General features: G+C 33.4%; 1 protein-coding gene across 1 annotated transcript; it reads right to left on the bottom strand.

The window, feature by feature from the left end:
- Window positions 1–3,007: 3,007 nt before the first annotated feature.
- Window positions 3,008–5,261, bottom strand: LOC149476524 (uncharacterized). The gene has a single exon (XM_089711679.1). The coding sequence runs from the start codon at window positions 5,106–5,108 to the stop codon at window positions 3,342–3,344; it is 1,767 nt and encodes a 588-aa protein (XP_089567805.1). The 5' UTR covers window positions 5,109–5,261; the 3' UTR covers window positions 3,008–3,341.
- Between the last annotated feature and the right edge of the window lie 10,169 nt (window positions 5,262–15,430).

Below are 15,430 nucleotides of genomic sequence, written 5' to 3'. Positions count from 1 at the left end.
TATTACCTACCTACATACTTACAATATTATCATGAAAATAAATATACATACCTAAAAGAAATGTAAATCGGTTTTAAAATAAGCTGTTTCCAACAAAAATCGAACTTGTAATTGTTGAAAAAACAAAAAACTCCGACAGCGTAAAAGCCTTCAAAACCTATAATTAATTGACAAAAATTGTAAGTGTAATAATAGTGTAGTTTCTTTTAATTTTGGTGTACGTTTCCGTTAAAGCATGTCATTTTAATAATTAAAAAAGAATCAACAACTCTCCAACCAAAATTTATATAAGATTTGCCGCTATGTAACGCAAAAAAGAAATAACTATATTCCACATAAACGAAAAATTTAATCCAATAAAACTACTTACTTCCTTTTTTTCCGGCATTCTAGTTAAAAAATATCTAACCAGAACCATTCTCCAATAAAATATTATCTTTTTAAAAACCACACAAGTACCTAACCAGAGTCCTGTATAATCTTCATAATGAATATGTTATCTGTGAAGAATACAGATTATAAAATTGAATCCCGATGATTATAGTTGTACGTGTAAACCACTTTACGAGTGATGCCTGATTGGCATTCGGATATTATACCCACTAAGTATTAAGTACTACATTGATTATAAAGCACGAACAAACAGATGGAGTGAATTTTATGTATAAAATTGTTATGCTAATGCTTATGATGTGTGAAAAAGGTTAGATTATAATACGTTTAGTAATTTTGCAACATGCAATTTTTTAATTTCATTTTTGGTTAGGTAGTTTATTATTTTTTTTTTCAAAAATTGTCAAGGTTAATTAATATATTTATTACTTAAATTTTTTATGTATTTCACTTAGTATTTTATTGTGTTTGATTTTATGCGAGTATTATACATATTTTAGGAATTAGGGAGACATGTGTGTCCCCACGCTCGCTGCAATATTTGCGAAACGTCTAATGAAAAAATCGCGTTTAAAATCCGTTAAAATTTGTTATTATATTTCAAAATAAAATTTATTTCTAAATAAGAATTTAAGTGTGTTTTATTTTTTAGGACAAAATCATGAAACGTGACGCATAAAAAGCTTGGAAGTGACCAATTATAATAAATGGAGGTACCTACTTGTAAAATTGTTTGAAGCGAAAAAAGCAACTTTCAATGGATGTTCAAGCACGTCAAATAATTTGTGAACATTTCGTCACACGCTTTTAGCACTTATTTTGACAAAATCAATATAATATGAAAAAACATAGTCATCATGGACTATAATATTATCTAGTGCGTCAAAATCGAGTCTAAAGGAGTTGGTCGGTGTCATACAAACATACTAACTAATAAAAGCGTTAAAGATTTATTTACTAAAAACGGTTCACTCTTAACCACATTGCCGCAAGCAAATCGCGTGGTTGCATCGGTTGCTTTAATTAACCTGTATTTATGAAGTTAGAGGGAATAAAGTAGGGCAATTAATTGACGATTTAATGAAACCAATGTTGCGAACCTTTAAAGTACTAGTTTGTCAGTTTTAATTATTAGCTAGATGTCGAAAATTAACGCTATGTTACAATATTTCTCTATCACGATTTTTTACGTTAGTTTTGAAGTCAAAATAAAAATTATTGCTATTGTAAGTATTCATTAATCAAAATATTTGGAAGAAAGACAAATTGATTGTGCGTTTGTTTGAAATTACGGTTTAAGACATTTATTTCTCAAAAAGATTACATTTGAATCACTTACAGAGAAATCACTACATAGTATAAAACAAAGTCGCTTTCCCTGTCCCTATGTCCCTATGTCCCTTTGTACGCTTAAATCTTTGAAACTACGCAACGGATTTTGATGCGGTTTTTTTTAATAGATAGAGTGATTCAAGAGGAAGGTTTATATGTATAATAACATCTATTAAATAGTGGAAAAGTACTGTTATTTTTGAGGTTTCTAATGTGATGTCGTAAAAAATTACATTTTATCCGCTTACATTGCAAACGCAGGCTGAACCCTACGAGTTTTATCAAAATAATGTACTAAGTATTATACATATTAAAAAGTTCTACAGAAAAGTCCGCGATGGTATATGTCTATCTCTTATGGATAACCCACAATAACTTTTTTTTGTCATTTACTTTTTACGACAAATAATGGCTAATTTTCGATGCGATTTTAACCAATACAGCATTAATCCTTAACAAATTAAATACCTTGAATACATTGTTCATTTAATATAGATCTATATGGCCATTTACACCGTATGATTTAAGTGAATATTTTAGAAGATATTACAGATTTAAAAATTGCGGGACGTAGCGTTTGCGGCGGTACCGGCCGGCCGCCCGGATATCTAATTTATGCCTGTGCGAAGCCGGAGCGGGCCACTAAGTTTTATATACAACGTTCACAGTTTTTCTGTAGTGTATTTAGTATCAGCATTGCACCCGTGCGAAGCCGGGGCGGGTCGCTAGTAATAATATAAATTATAAACATTTTTGCTCGCTTAACGTTGTACGTAGTAAGTAGTTTGTTAACACAAATAGAATACATCCAACAATAATAACAAAAAAATGGGCGGTAATTTTTATAAGCATAATTTCAGACTACCCCAACGACATTCTAAAGATATAAGGCTTGTGTTCTAGGTAAAGATATGCTATTTTCATGAGATATAAAATTAGTTTAGTTTTTGTTAACACTTTGTTTTTACTAAATATATAATATGTATTTTAATAGTAAAAGTATAATTTATAGGTTTTATTTATGTTTATTTTTTATATTTATTTATATAGGTATATTTATTTTTTATTATAATTATTTAGTCTAAAAGATGTTTCTTTAGCAATTTCTTGAAATTAGTTATCGATTTGGCTTCTTTAATATTTTTAGGCAATTTATTATACAATTGAACTCCTTCGAATAAGATACTCTTTTTCCCGTAACTTGTCCTGGTACAGGGCAGGGCTATATTGTTTGCGCGCCGAGTCATACGGTTTGTGTGTTGTATATTGGTGGAAAAGTTAATTAGAGAATTATGTCGACCGGCCCGCGAAGGCGCAAAAAAAACCGAAATTTACTTATAAATAATTTATTGTAAAAAAAATTACATAATAAATTATTCCTAACTTAATCTACGTCCCTCCCGTTCGATGTTGGAACTAAGAGTGCTCGTCGTCCACGGCGGGGCAGCTACAGCGTCGCGGTGGCGATGATTGCCGCAACACTCTCTGGAATCGCAGGTGTGCGCGATGTCGCAATTGCTAACAGGTGCAAGTCCTTCTTGGGTGGCCCCATGCATCCTCTAATAGTTAAGGCGTGTATACACAGTACATAACACCTCCCTCCTGAAGTTCAGCGATTATTGGCGGGCAAGGCTCGTTAATATCGCTGAAATTTCACACTCCGCCGATTGATGTTCTATTTCTTCTCTTTGATTACCATGAACACTCGTAGTAATAGGCTTTGATGTACGCACTCTCCGTACGACGTACCATGTCACTAGGGCAACTGCACTCGTTATTAATATAACATATATCGGTATTATGGAAGGCTGCATATAGAGAATCTCGTATCCGTTGTTGGTACTGATAGGCATTTCCATTGATATAGCTCTGTTACTAGCGTGTAATTTATCCAAATTTATCGAATTCAACTTCAGAACTTCTTCATCTGTATTATATTGGCTGGAATCTGGCAGGTTTGCAATTTTCATTATCTGTCCTTTGATATGATCTTCTCGATTGACTATCTTGAAAGCCTCCGTTTGAAGAATGCAGTTTTTGGGTATTGTGGCTAAGTAGCTTCCTTTAATGACGTCATATTGATCTTGCGAGCATGATAGGTGAATTTTTGATGGCTTGGGGAAACTTATGACGTAGTGGGCGTCGTCTAATTTTTCTAGTGCGGGTGCTCCGAGCTCCACAGGCGTGAAGAGACAAGATGCGACGACTCGTTGCGTGGTAATGAGGTGATACACGCAGTCATTTTTGGATCGATGATGGTTCAGCTTGTCCTCACATAGATACGCTAGGCCAGACTTCGGGCATTCTGCCTCCATGTACATAAAATCCTCGTCGTGAATTGCCACAAAAGGATAGGGTGGAATTAGGACTTTACTATCTTTATTAGGAACTATGGATAATTTAAATAATTCAAAGGTAGCAGGAAGGACAACCGGGAACATAAAAACTATAACTATATTTCTATTACTATAATAATAGCCTAGTTTAACTAAATCAAAATATTCTCTATAATTAACTTGAGGGATTTGATCTTTGCCATAAAATTTGTTTAACTTATTTAACATTTCTTTTAGTGAATTTGAATTGAACATAAGATGATGCGTACTTTTCGCACGAATAAAACCTAATAAATTTTCTAATCTATGTAATTCCTCAGATATATCATCAATGTTATCTGATAAAATTGCTACGCGTTGAATTAAATCGATGTATATAGTAATGTTTAAATTATTTTCCTTTAAATCATTTATAGCTATTTCAATTTTTTTCTGATTTTTAATTAAGTTGTTTAAAATATCAGATTGTTGGTTTATCCAATCTTTACTGAGGCTTATATGATTATTCATTTCTGTGACCAATCTATTTTCATTATTTTGTAATAATTTAATTGCGGTATCATATTTAATTGCATCCGTATAGTCTAGGTTACCAGAAATACTTTTTATTACTGAACCTAAACCATCTATGAGACCTCTCTTTATGCGATTGGGTTCAAAAGTTTCTAACTGATTTGATAATTTAATAATCTTATAATGCAAGTGTTCGATATGTGAATTATATAGCGAAAATAATCTATCGTGCAAATTAGGTGTTAATGAATTTAATTGATCCTTTACTATGGTTATACTATCACGAATATCTTTTAAATTAATAATTTGCAAAAATGAATGATAATGAGTGACAATTCTTGCAGTTCCAATATTAAATGGTAATATACCGGGTCCATCATCCAAGCTACTCAGGGTGGGATCCTCCGCTTGAATCAGGCACAGGATCAGAGGAAGGATTCTGTAACAATTTAGGTACCCTCTTAAACCTAAATTTAGCAACAGCGCCATATTTCTTCTTAGTATAGATATGAATAGGTAAATCAGCCGGTACATCTGTTATAGGGATATCTAGAATTGGGTTCTCCGCGTCAGTATGAACTGTGACGGTGTCGGAATTTGCTTTAAGAGTATCTGATTTCGAATGTGCAGTAATCTTAATTGAATTGGAATGACCACTAATTGTATCTGAACTTCTTTTTATTAATGAAGGTTTAGTCTCTATTGGATTAACCGCTAAAGAATCTGTTTCCTCATTATTAATTTGAATTCGCGATAAAGCATCGGCGTTACAATTTTGTTTTCCCTGCTTATAAATTACGGTGTAATCGTATTCGCTAAGTTTGAGCCTCCAACGTGTGAGACGGGAATTAGGTTCCTTTAAATTCATGACCCATTGAAGGGGCCTATGATCAGTCATAATTTTAAACTTTCGACCAAAAAGATAAGGGCGGAAATATTTCGTTGCCCAGACAATTGCTAGTAGCTCCTTTTCAATCGTACTATAATTGATTTCGCTACTATTAAGTGTACGTGAAGCGTACGCAATTGGTTTATCGGAACCAACGGGGCCTTGAGAGAGTACAGCACCGATAGCTAAATTCGACGCGTCAGTCGTAAGAATAAATTCTTTATTGAAATCAGGATACTGAAGAATTGGATCATTCATTAATAATGTTTTACACCTATTGAAACATTCTATATAATCTTTAGAAAATGTTATCTTTGAACCCTTTTTTAAGCATTGTGTCATGGGTTTCGTGATTTTAGCGAAATCTGGTATGAATTTCCTATAATAACCTAATAGACCTAGAAATCGTTTAATGTCGGTTGGAGTTTTCGGAAGAGGATACTTTTGGATGGCAGATATCTTATCTGGGTTAGGCTTTATCCCATCTTTGCTAATAATGTGACCTAGATACGCGGTTTCAAGTTTAAGAAATTCCGATTTATCCATCTGTATTTTAAAGTTGGATTCACGCAATCTCTGAAACACTTTCCCAAGATTAACGATATGCTCCTGTAAAGAAGTGCTAAACACTATTATTTCATCCAGGTAGACTACACAAATAGAATTTTGCAATTCTCTCAGTACATTATCCATAACTCTTTGAAAAGTAGACGGACTGTTCTTTAGACCCATGGGCATTCTTAGGAATTCAAAATGACCATGTTCTACACTAAAAGCAGTTTTTGGAATGTCAGCCGGGTTCATTTCCACTTGATAAAACCCACTTGCTAAATCTAACGTTGTGAAGTATTGACAGTTACCCAATTTACGTAAGACATCTGGAATATTAGGAATCGGATATTTTTCATCCAAAGTTTTCTCATTTAACTTTCTAAAATCAACTACTAAACGCCATTTAACTTTACCGGAGGCATCTGCCTTTTTAGGTACTACCCAAATAGGAGAGCTCCATGCTGAATCTGATGGTCTAATAATACCCTGTTCTAACATTTTACTTATCTGATTCTGTACTTCCTGCCTATGAATAAATGGATAGCGATAACTTTTCGTATAAACCGGTATTTCATCCTTAGTTCTAATAGAATGCTTAATTTTATTCGTAAATGTTAAGTTTTCGCCTTCTATATAAAATACATCCGCATATTCTGAACATAATGACTCTAAATTTAAACGTTCCTCATTATTTAAGTGATCAGTACGCAAGCGAGATAATACCTGTTTCACACGGTCGGACGAACGTTTGGTGCGCGTGTACTCGTTATTATAAACCTCGGCACATACCGGTCGATCCATTGAAAAAATTACATCATTACGGGTTGGATTAGAAATTTCCACGATAGCGCGATTGCTCCTCGCCTTCGTTAAACATTCAGAAATATGACAATTACATATAATTTGTTCCGGTATAATAGCGTCTCCATTCTCAACATCTACGGGTAATCTAACTAATTTACTACTTCCTGCGGGTATGACGTCCTCATAAAGATTAGCGTTCCGTGAGTCATATACTAATAACCGATTCGTAGCATTGCAAGTATTTAAAGTTTTAGTTTTATAATTAATGGATGCTTCCCATTTATCTAACAAATCTGAACCTATTAAGCCGTCGAAATAATTGTGAAATTTATAAACGAAAAATGTGATATCGTCAGGGTCATTAAATTCAGGAAAACTAGGTAATGTTATAGAATAATTACTACGAGTTACAGCATGAACATTGCTAACTTCAAAGGGATCATAATTAAGAGTAACGTCAGGAAAATATCTCTGTACTGCATCGGGGCTAAGAAAAGATTGGTTGGCTCCAGTATCAATTAACAATTTAAGTGGAGGATTATGAATTTGAATATAAGGAAGTTGACGTTGCGTGTGTAGATTTAATTCTATTTTGGTTTTTCTAATTTTTGGTGGATTCTGAAAATCCTGATCGTGTTCTGAACGTACATCACACGTTTCAACAAAATTTTCAGGTGCGTCTGTCCGTTCGTAATGTACATAAGGTCCATATTCCGTACAGTAATATTCATAATTATAATAGTCATCTTCATAAGGATATAAATCGGTACAGTAATAATCTTCGTCACCTATATATTCATTATGATTCATCTCCCTAGTCTTAAAGTAATTACTCGGGGGTGGATTACCAAATTTTGACCAATCATGAGCGCGTGCAAAAGGTGTCGGTGGTAAAGTCTTTGTCGCGTAATGGCTAACGCCACTCATAGGATGCGGTTTCGGTTGCGCGGGATGTTTAGGCTGTAATCTGAACGTATTGCTCTGCGGGTTATAGTTAGGGGGTGCAGCGCGGAAAATTTGCATAGTACGAGTAGGACGTGCTGGTCCGTATGGTTGAATAAAATTTGATGGCTTAAATTGCGGTCTAAACGAATGTATTTCACTAAAATCATTATGTCTATAAAACGGTTCATGCGAGTATGGCATTCTAAAAGGTACGTGGGGTTTCCTATCAAAAGTTTCATTACGTTGTTGAAGGTATAAAGTGCTTTGTTCTTCATTAACGTATTCTAATGCCTTTTCAATGGTTGCGGGGCGCATGCAACGTATGCGTGAGCCTAACGGATCTCTTAAACCACGTAGGAAAGCCTGTAGTGTTAATTTTTGATACAGGTCCCTTTTTGCCTCACGAGTAGTAACGACTGTTTCATGTAATGCTATATACGTCATTATGGTACTAAAAAGATGCTGACATCTTTCATAGAACTCTTGAGGAGAGCTACGACCTTGCGTTAATAAGGCTAAATCGTTATAAAGGGCGGTCTCATCTCTATGGTCAGAAAAGTTATTAACTAATACGCTTCTAATACCGTGCCAAGTAGTAGGTATACCATTTGCATTAATAACTCGGGCTGCGGGCCCAGTAACTTTATTTAAAATACCATTACATAACGCGGCAGTTTTTAAAGTATTTCCGGGATCTTTATCTATAAATTCCTCAGCTAATTGGTCACTTAAATGTATAAATCTTGTTAAAACGTTAACATTACCATCAAATTCTGGCAAAAGCCTAAGTGCATTAAAAATTTTATCCAAATCTGACATTTTAAATATCTGTATTACCTATATAAAATATATTAAATTTAATTAAATTTATTTACTTCGTTAAACTAATATAAAAAATTAATAATCTTTACCTAATATATCTGAATTATAAAATGAATTAATTCGCAAAATTTGAAAATTAATTAATTCGTAATTAATTAATATCTAAACTTATTAATCTTTTGTCAACCTAATACCTATATTTGAATTTTTAGAAAATTAATTCACGATGAATTAATATTTAATTAATAATTACCTACGCACTACAGTTCCTCGGTTCCCGTGAATGGGTAATCTAGGAAAACTACAAATCTAGGGGTGGCAAGTCACTAAGAGAATTAGTGTACTTACAGGATTTTCATTTCGGCCTTTTGTTGCAGTATCAATGTTCGGATACCCTTCGCGTTGCGGCGGCCAATAGATGTAGGTTCTTGGTCCCCGTCGTCGTCCCTCCGATGGAATGGCGATACTCGATGCTTGTAGTTTCGCGTTCCGAGAGACGGCTCTCGAGGATCATCCACAAGACTGCGCCAATTATGTCGACCGGCCCGCGAAGGCGCAAAAAAAACCGAAATTTACTTATAAATAATTTATTGTAAAAAAAATTACATAATAAATTATTCCTAACTTAATCTACGTCCCTCCCGTTCGATGTTGGAACTAAGAGTGCTCGTCGTCCACGGCGGGGCAGCTACAGCGTCGCGGTGGCGATGATTGCCGCAACACTCTCTGGAATCGCAGGTGTGCGCGATGTCGCAATTGCTAACAGGTGCAAGTCCTTCTTGGGTGGCCCCATGCATCCTCTAATAGTTAAGGCGTGTATACACAGTACATAACAAGAGAATGAACATTTTTAGTCAAGATTTTTTTTATTAACAGACATATATTAAATTGATAAGTTTGAGCCAGATTCATGAGCCGAGTTTTTTTGTATATCAGTGACGTGGGTGTTCGAGATTTATATTGAAATAAAGTTTTTATAATTTTATTTTGTGTTATTTGCAATTTTTTCAAATTTGTTGCTGATCCTGAACCCCAAACCTCGATTAGATAGTCATTAGGTGACTTGACTAGGCTATTATAAATTGAATACCGCACTTTTTGTGGTAGACAACGAGCAATAGGTCGTAGCACGCCTATCAACGAAGTAAGTTTAGTAATTAATAAACTCAGAAGCTTTATTTAGATTTTTTAAGCTATTGCATAGCTTCTATCGCGGGCATTGAGCGCGGGGACCGAATCCAGAAATTCCGTAACGAAAAAAAACCTCACGCTCCCCACTCCGACGGGCACGGAGGTGTGGCTTGAAGGCATAGCATGCAATAGCTTTACCGCGGCAGTCCCCGAGTGCCACACGTATTTTTTTTATTTACAACTAGAACGATTGAAAATTTATTTCGACCCGGGCGGATCCAGGAAAAGTGGCTAGTTTTATAATAGCTTTACTAGCACCACAGACTAATAATAATATACTACGTATACAACTAGCCATTTCTCTTAATAATAATTAATTAGTCTTCAATATAAGTTAGTCGAATACATTATCAATACATATTTTTTCTTTGATATCAACCTACACAAGCAGTGCATGAGTTATTATGATCAGTCAAGATGGTCAAGATCTTGAGTTACATCTGCCATACGAGGAGCTAATTGTATTAGATATTATATTGGATTCCATATAGAGAACTAACACAGACGTAGAATGGCCTAGATAGCGCAATTATACACGAAAATCGTGTCATATAGATTAAGCGCAAAGCACTGAATACCTTCTCTCAATTTAATCCAATCATAACAAACGATTTATAACAGGTAACGAGATAGATATTATTAAAAACACTACATCTTGTGCATTTTCCCACATTATTTTTATTGAAGTGAAACTTCTTTATCTGGGTTGGAAAAAAATGTAGTGTAACATTTTTTTCGTTGCGCGTGACATTTTTCCGTTACGCGCCATCTTTTTCTTATCCCTACCACGCGTGATTCGACGTATTACTGTAAAGTTGCTTATAGTAAATTATTTTTGAAAAATAAGGTCATAAAGAAGTTTCACTTCTTACGTGTGTACACTAGTGCACGCACACATTTTTATTAACTAGGTACATACGTTATTTGTCTTTTTTATAAATGCGATTGTATTTTGGCGCTCCAAAGACCCAGATAAATTATCCTCGACAGTAATAAAAGCTCCGAACACAAAATTTCAACCAAATATAAGAATAAAAAAATCTAAACTTTCATAGCCATGTAGACTTTTACAAGTATTGAACAGTTAATCTGTTTAAAACTACCATCTTTCAATTGTTTAGTGATACTTAAATAAAGTTATAACACATTTAATTACCATCGCTGACCAGTATACACCATCTAGTCTCCCATATTCTGTGGTCACTATTAAAACATAATCCCCTCAATTCTGACAGCATTCGTGACGTATTAAATATCTCAATTAAACACCGCCTTCGTCAAACGAAAATAGCCTTTGAAGGCTCGAAAAATAAAGGAACAGAGGACCTTTTAAGCTGACAGCTGTGGGAATTGACGGCTGTACTTGTGGCGTGTACACATTACGTATGAGTATTCATAAATGATTAATATCCTACTAATCTATACATAGTATAAAACAAAGTCGCTTTTTCTGTCCCTATGTCCCTATGTATGCTTAAATCTTCAAAACTACGCAACGGATTTTGATGTTTTTTTTTTAAATAGATTGAGTGATTCAAGAGGAAGGTGTTATATATATATTACTAGTGGTCCGCCCCGGCTTCGCCCGTGGTACATATTTCGCAATAAAAGGTAGCCTATGTCCTTTCTCGGGTATCAAAATATCTCCATACCAAATTTCATGCAAATTGGTTCAGTAGTTTAGGCGTGATTGAGTAGGTAACAGACAGACAGACAGAGTTACTTTCGCATTTATAATATTAGTATGGATTATGTAATTTATTATAGGTTTTAGAAAAAGCGAGCGAAGCCGCGGGCGGACTGCTGGTAATATAGTAAATGTGAAAGTTTCTGAGGGATTAAAGCTGTCCTTATTTATATGAAATTTGGCATGCATGGCTATGATCTAAAAATTTAAAATATGCCTGGATGAGCACCAATGCTATTTTCCACGTTCCCACTTCTGATTTTTGTTTGAAAAAGTCGCATATTATGCTGCAATCATGTGGATGTTTGTTAATTAAGTTAGTATGTACCAGAATAACATATTAGCTATAGAAATACTATTTCGCCCGTGGGTTCTTCCGCAGATGAAACCGCGCGGCACAGCTAGTTATCTATAAAATTTTAATGTTAAATTATTAACCCATTTAACATTGTTTAAACCAGTCACACATGTTTTCTGCGAATGTTTAGATTCTACAATGCTTGATTAAAAGCAAAAAGCACCTAGATATATGTAATCTAGTTATATTTTGTTTTTCATAAAAATAAATGCGAAACCTTCATACAATATTGGTTATCATTCAATAGTGGAGTATCTATAGAATACTATTCGATCCCATATTCCTGAGAACTCAATCCCAAATCCTATTATATTGTAGATCTGGAAGGAAATATGTTTAACTTAAGTATAGTTACAGATAATGTAAACATGTAGTATTAAACAGTAGGTAAACTGTACCTATATCATAGTACCTATAATAAAGTCATACTACTTAATTAGGTATGAAAAGTTTTAAAATACTAATTGATTTTTGAAGTAAAACTTCTTTAGGCGCGACTAGGGAGTAACTCAGATTTTTTTTCTGACGGAAGTAACGCTGTGTAGTTTCCGCCATTTAAAAATAATAATTCTGATTGGTTGTAAGTATATGTCATATACTACACGCTTCTTGACTTATACGCCAGCTAGTGGCAAATATCATAATCAATTAGGATTATTTATTTTCAAATTTTCAAACGGATCAATTGTGAATAGCAAAGTGAATGAAAAATTCAACAGTTTTAAAAACATTATTTTAAATTGCAAAATTTTTTGAAAATCTCTAAATATACTTGTTTATTTATTACTTTTAAAATAATTAAATTAAAAATAAATTTTCTGGCAATTGCGACATTTTATAATATTCAATAACAAGGTTATATTGACATGTGCGTTTTACTTCAATCCAAGAAGCTTATATCTAATACACTGGAGATTTCGGTATGAACATTTGACGTGTAACAAGAAAATATTGCCCAGTTCATGTTTTTTATCACTTTCACACCTAACTTAGTATTGCCACTGTTATTACGAAGTTTTCCCAAGGCTACTATGTATGCTGTAATATTCTGTGCAAAAGGTTAGTTTTTGTACATGAGTTTGTTGGTAAATTGCCAACAACGTCATTCAGAAGCGTTGTTGGATGAGACAATTATTATTTATGCTAAATAAAATAAGTATCTGAACCAATTATTAAAAAGCGATACTCCCTGATTATGGGTAGTCACCATAATAAAATTGTAGCAACTCTCACTTTGTCAATTTGGCATAAGTGTCAAAAAAATTTCGTCGCTTCGAATATTTAAACCAACGTTGTTGCGTATTTAATAAATATTTTCCGAATATAAATAATGTATTGCATTGTGAAAAATTGCAGAAGTTTTTGGACACCAAATTCTGGCATCAAATTTCACAGGCAAGTGTATATTTACGCTATTTACAATATTCCTCAATACTCATGCATTTACCTGTTTAGAATCATTTTCATGGCAAAAATCGTCAATTTATCATCATTTTAGTAATCAATCATGCTAAATATCTTCTATCTATCTTCTTTTCCTAATAATTTCATCATTTTTCAATAAACCAATTTAACAAGTAAGGTAACCATGATGACGAGTTTTTACGGATAGCGAAGAGAAAATATTGTAATAACAAAATTATGATGAACATTTAGAACACCATTTCAAAGATTTTTATACTAGTAATGAAACAACGCACGACATCGATATTGCACTCACATGTGGTTTTATGTTTGTTCTTCTTTTACATAGAAATTTATAGTTCTTTTAACTTACCAATTTTTTTTTTGTTTTACTTATTTCAGCTTTCCAAAAAATGAAACAAAAAGAAATAAATGGCTGTCCATAGTGCCTATCAAGGGTAAAATTTATCAACATGCCAAAATATGCAGTTTGCATTTTAAGCCTGAGGATTACGGTCCAGAAAAAAAAATACCTTTTGAAAAGTGCTATACCTTTTTATTTACCACATTCTTGTTACTGCGTCTCAACTGTGGATAAAGTAATTTTAATTATATTATAATTAACCACCATGAAACCATTATATTTCACTGAATATTTATATACTAAAATAACAAAAGTATTTACAAAGTACCTATATAATCTGAAAATGTTTTTAGGCATGTAGTGATTGCATGGACCTTTCTACGAGTACAAATAAAGAAAATAAAAGCCTTTCGTTGTCCGTTGATATGAATACAACTCAAAAAGAAACAGCTCTGGAAGAATGTAAAAATAATAATGTAAGTTATTAATTTAAGCATTCAATTTATTTTTTCTATTAAAATGTCAGTCCGGTAACCAATCTTGAGGACATTTGGGTCAGAGTCGAGTAAATTTGTCTTGTAAGGATAAAATTACTTAATTTATTACTTACTTTGCTGGCTCGTCGACCGAAAGTGGGATATAGCCTCCAATCTTTAAATTATAAGATACTAGCGGTCCTCCCCGGCTTCGCCCGTGGTACATATTTACGTTTTCTCTACATATGAACCATCCTCGTACTTCAAGGAATATAATAAAAAAAGAATTATCGAAATTGGTCCGCCCGTTCACGCGTGATGCCGTGACCAAGGAAAACGAGTTTCATTTTTTATATATTGTTAGACGTAACTTTTGATTTAATATTTTTGTGGATTAATAATTGTCACTATTTCCTGTCAAAACATGTTTAGCTGTCGAAAACTATAAATTGCCGCTTTCCTTTGACTCGTGGCGCATTCGTACGAATCGTGCCTATAAGGGACTCGGACGTTGTTTATACGACGTTCAACCCAACTACCCTCATTTTGCTAATAGTCGTTGACTTGCTGCGATTTGTTATCAACTACCTACATCAATTAGGTAGCTGTGTAGAATAGCAGTACATTCTTATTACATTCAGACTAATATTTAACCCGGCCTCGCGTGTTATTTCTTATAATATATAGATTTTGCCATGCCACTAAAGGTCTTTTTAATTCACTTATACTGTTAATTATTGTGAGGCTACACTTTCTTTTTTAATTATACTTAATACCTATATAATATATATGATAACTATGATAGTTGTTGGGGGCTTTGATGAAACAGAAGATCGTCTCACAACAACAAACTTCTCAAGAACAACCCGGATCATCAAAAGATAGCATTACTGTAAGAAAAAAATTATAAAAATAATTTGTGATATTATTTAAGTGATAACAAGATACAGAGTGTAGTGACAAATAGAACGGCATTCATTTATAAAATAAAGTATTTTTCGGGTTCGATTCCTGAAAGAAATATGCCTAATACTAAATTAGGCATATTTCTTTACTGCAAAATATTAATTATTTTAGAAATTATTCAGGTTTATTAAACATTAGTTTTTTCAATGAATTATTAAAATCTATTTTAGTATTTTTTTTTATTTTAGTTAAATGGTTTTGATGACAGTCTAAATAGATTAAAACTATGATAGCGCGATTTTAGTTCACTTGTTCTATTACTCCATCGTGAAAGAAGAACAAACTAACTGACTTTATTAGTATAGATATAGATAAGTACTAATAAGTGAAATTACATCTGTTGCCTTTCATTTCAATAGGTGGATATTGACACTCAAGACGAACCACCAGCAAAAAGA

The sequence above is a fragment of the Colias philodice genome, chromosome 27 (assembly GCF_061535455.1).
Source record: "Colias philodice isolate Cphi_HAF_F1 chromosome 27, ilColPhil1 Martin Lab GWU primary, whole genome shotgun sequence".
NCBI lineage: Eukaryota > Metazoa > Arthropoda > Insecta > Lepidoptera > Pieridae > Colias > Colias philodice.
This window is presented reverse-complemented; position numbering and strand designations above follow the sequence as displayed.

Coding starts and splice junctions, on each gene's coding strand:
- LOC149476524 (XM_089711679.1), bottom strand. CDS start 5,108: ATGTACCGGCTGATTTACCTATTCATATCTATACTAAGAAGAAATATG.